We start from the raw sequence: 3312 nt of genomic DNA, 5'->3' as shown, positions 1-3312 counted from the left end.
AAAACATATATTATCAGAATGGTAGGAGTAGAAATACCATAAACAAAGAGAAAAAAAAAAGTGATGATTAGTTGAAAGAGGAGAGAGAGAGTGGAGAGTGCGGTGAATATCTACCGTATTGCAGTTTAGACCGCACTCAGGGGGTAGTGTTCCCCTGCTTATGTGGCAAAATGTGCGGTAGAGACCGCACCACTCCCTCACAGCCTTAGATCACACGTTCCGAACACAAACCGGCTATAGACAGTCACGTAAGGCTATCCACCGGCAATTCCGGTCACTCTCCTCTCTCCAATTCCCGCTAGATACATAAACTCCGATCAAACACTGCAATTTTTTAGCTCCATATGTATGATTTCGCAGAATTAATTTGAAAGTTAGCTGATTTGATTGGTAAGCAATTTTTTTTATTACCTTTTAAGTTTGCTAAATTTGTGCTAATCTTCAATGCCGTTTGCTTCAATTTATTGATCAATGCCTAAACCGTGCAAAAAACCAGATCTTTATCTGTTTGCTTTGTTTCTTTTTAAAATTTTGAATTGAAGCTCAAATTTCTTGTTTAGTTTTGACTTAAAGTGGTAGGGTTCGATGAGGTTCTTCCTGTCCCCTCTTTCAGTAACATATGGAAGCGTTAATTTTTAGAGATTTGATCTAATTTTACGGTTTCCAATGAATGTGATGAAGCTGTTTGTGATAATTTTGTTTTGGCCACATAACAAAAATGCAAGACTTATTTTTTTATTTTTATTTTTATTTTTTTAAAAAACCTTATCTTTGAAATGAGACCAAACTAACTTATCCAAAAATGCAAGACCAAACTAACTACACAACACAAAAAGCTTCCAGGAGCAACAATGGCAGCCCTCAGAATCCAAATCCACCCCACAAACCACAAGACTTCCCGTTACCTCAAAACTTACCCTCCTTCCATCTCTTGCTCAATGCAGCAACCTCCTCAAAACAACATCAAGGTATATTAATCATATATAATTCTTAACAAACCATTGATTGATGGGTACGAAGACAGGTGGTGATCAATGGAGCAGCTAAGGAGATCGGAATGGCTGCTGTGTTAGCAGTCACAAAAGCCAGAGGAATGGAAGTCGCCGGAGCTGTTGATTCACACCTAGTCGGAGAAGATATAGGACTGGTTTGTGGCATGGAAGAAGCTCTAGAGATACCAATAATTAGCGATCTCACCATGGTACTAGGTTCCATATCTCAGGTAATCAAATCTTAGAGACTCAACTTCTTTTAGCAAACCATTTTAAATGAATTTTTTCCCGCAGTTAAAAGCGACATCAGTTGTAGTTGATTTCACAGAGCCTTCAACAGTTTACGACAATGTCAAGCAGGTCCTCGTTTTCCTCTAATCTTAAACCTCCATTAATGGAGTGTTTAAGCTGATGTTTTGTTGTCTTCTTGATGTTAATAGGCAACAGCATTTGGCATGAATAGTGTGGTATATGTACCACGAATCAAACCCGAAACCATAGCAGCATTATCAGCCTTCTGCGAGAAAGCCAGCATGGTGAGAAACTGAGAATTATGAAGCTTTAGGGTTTGATGATAAAAGAAATCTTTTGGGTTTTAAATTTCAGGGTTGTCTGGTTGCACCAACGTTGTCAATAGGATCGATATTACTCCAGCAAGCTGCAATTTCAGCTTCTTTTCATTATAACAATGTTGAGATTGTTGAATCTAAAGCTAATGCAGGAGTAAGTCAATGATATTCACATTCAATATCTTAATCCTTTCAGTTTCTAAAAGAAATGATTTGTTTGAAAACTGACAGGTGTTCCCATCGCAAGATTCTGTGCAGATCGCCAACAACCTTTCCAACCTCGGACAACTCTACAATAGAGATGATCTTGACACCGATGCTCCAGTATATAATTTGCTTATTTTTACCTATAATACAAACACTTACCCATAAATAATGGCAATATAGTTCTATTTCTTTAGGGAAAAATACAAATAAAGTACATTGCAAGCAAAATTATACTATTGATAAAGAATACCAAATAAAATATAAGTACGGTTAAAAAAAAGTTAAAAGAAATTGCTTTTATCCGCAAATACAACAATTATGTTTCTATTATGGATAAAGAAAGACAAGAAAGTTGATGTCATGGGTAAAAACAATTGCATATATTGGTAAAAGGAGTAGCTATTTCTCCTAATTATTCCAAAGTTAAACGACTAAAAGTAAACTTAATAAGATCTTATTTGTGTCAGGCAAGAGGACAACGATTAGGAGAAGATGGGGTTCGTGTGCATAGTTTAGTTCTTCCTGGGCTTGTGTCTAGTACAGCGGTCTATTTTTCGGGATCTGGAGAGGTATTTTGCATTAAAGTAGATTTGGTAGTGGGATTTGGTTGAATTTTCCCATACCTAAATATAGATTTTAAAAAAGTGTATGTTTGTGTTATTTTATTATGTTGTGGACTTTGGTTGAATTTTGTTCTAAAACTCGCCAGATGTATTCTATCAAACACGATATCACGAATGTCCAATGTCTCATGCCAGGACTTATTCTAGCGATCAGACAAGTTGTGCGTCTTAAGGTACTCATTATGTACCCGCATTAATTTCTTAAAATTAATTTCTTTTTGCTACTAATTGACCCAATCTTTTATTTTTTTTTCCTTGACTTTGCAGAATCTGGTGTATGGTTTAGAGAAGTTCTTGTAGAAATAGGTTTCCTAAATGAAGTTCACTTATTGATAACAAATATATATATTTCAAATTCGGATTTTGAATTTGTCCAAATGATGTGAGTATTTTTTTTGTTAAATCCTAAAAAATGACATTTTAGGATGTTGTTACATCATGGAGACGTTTAAATTTTGCTTGACAAATTGCAATTAATATAAACCGACATAATAAAAAAATTCTTTTTCTTTTCCTTTTTTAGATTAATGTCGCAATAAAGTTAATTTCAAGATGTATTTTAGATACCATGTGCTAATCCCAGTAGGTTAGAAAATATCCACACGATTTTTAGCATGCATTTATAAATTAATATAGAATTCTAAGCTCTGTTTCATGAAAAAAGTTTAATTCAAACATCATCATCGGACGTTTAATCGAGCGATATCACGGTTAACATATGAAGGTATATAATAAATTAATAATATCTTTACAACCAAAAAGATATGCATCAAATTTAAATTTTTTACCAATGAACGTATGACTTATTGTTTTTGTTCAACCCAAGCTCATTAAGTTATCTAAAAAATTAAAGAAAACATTATAATGATATAACAAGAGGTTATTATTTTATAGGGGCCCATCACCAATTAAATTATACAA

The 3312-nt window shown here is 34.1% G+C and overlaps 1 protein-coding gene across 2 annotated transcripts; it reads left to right on the top strand.

The window, feature by feature from the left end:
• The first annotated feature begins 786 nt into the window (after window positions 1-786).
• Window positions 787-2825, top strand: LOC145013247 (dihydrodipicolinate reductase-like protein CRR1, chloroplastic). Of its 2 annotated transcripts, none has more exons than XM_078972055.1 (9): window positions 787-968; window positions 1044-1222; window positions 1287-1352; window positions 1433-1528; window positions 1599-1715; window positions 1793-1885; window positions 2236-2337; window positions 2478-2564; window positions 2659-2825. In XM_078972055.1, the coding sequence occupies exons 1-9, from the start codon at window positions 803-805 to the stop codon at window positions 2689-2691; spliced, it is 939 nt and encodes a 312-aa protein (XP_078828181.1). In that variant the 5' UTR covers window positions 787-802; the 3' UTR covers window positions 2692-2825. The 2 variants fall into 2 exon arrangements, with proteins under 2 accessions (XP_078828181.1, XP_078828182.1); XM_078972056.1 differs by having other exon boundaries at window positions 789-968; window positions 1025-1222.
• The last annotated feature ends 487 nt before the right edge of the window (window positions 2826-3312 follow it).

This window comes from Lactuca saligna, chromosome 8, assembly GCF_052625555.1.
Source record: "Lactuca saligna cultivar CGN05327 chromosome 8, ASM5262555v1, whole genome shotgun sequence".
In the NCBI taxonomy this organism is placed as follows: Eukaryota; Viridiplantae; Streptophyta; class Magnoliopsida; order Asterales; family Asteraceae; genus Lactuca; species Lactuca saligna.
This window is presented reverse-complemented; position numbering and strand designations above follow the sequence as displayed.

Excerpts from the sequence above, each read along its gene's own strand:
- LOC145013247 (XM_078972055.1), top strand. The coding sequence starts at position 803 with ATGCAAGACCAAACTAACTACACAACACAAAAAGCTTCCAGGAGCAAC. Across the intron at positions 969-1,043 it reads CTCCTCAAAACAACATCAAG|CTAAGGAGATCGGAATGGCT; the intron begins GTATATTAATCA and ends TCAATGGAGCAG. Across the intron at positions 1,529-1,598 it reads TCTGCGAGAAAGCCAGCATG|GGTTGTCTGGTTGCACCAAC; the intron begins GTGAGAAACTGA and ends TTTAAATTTCAG.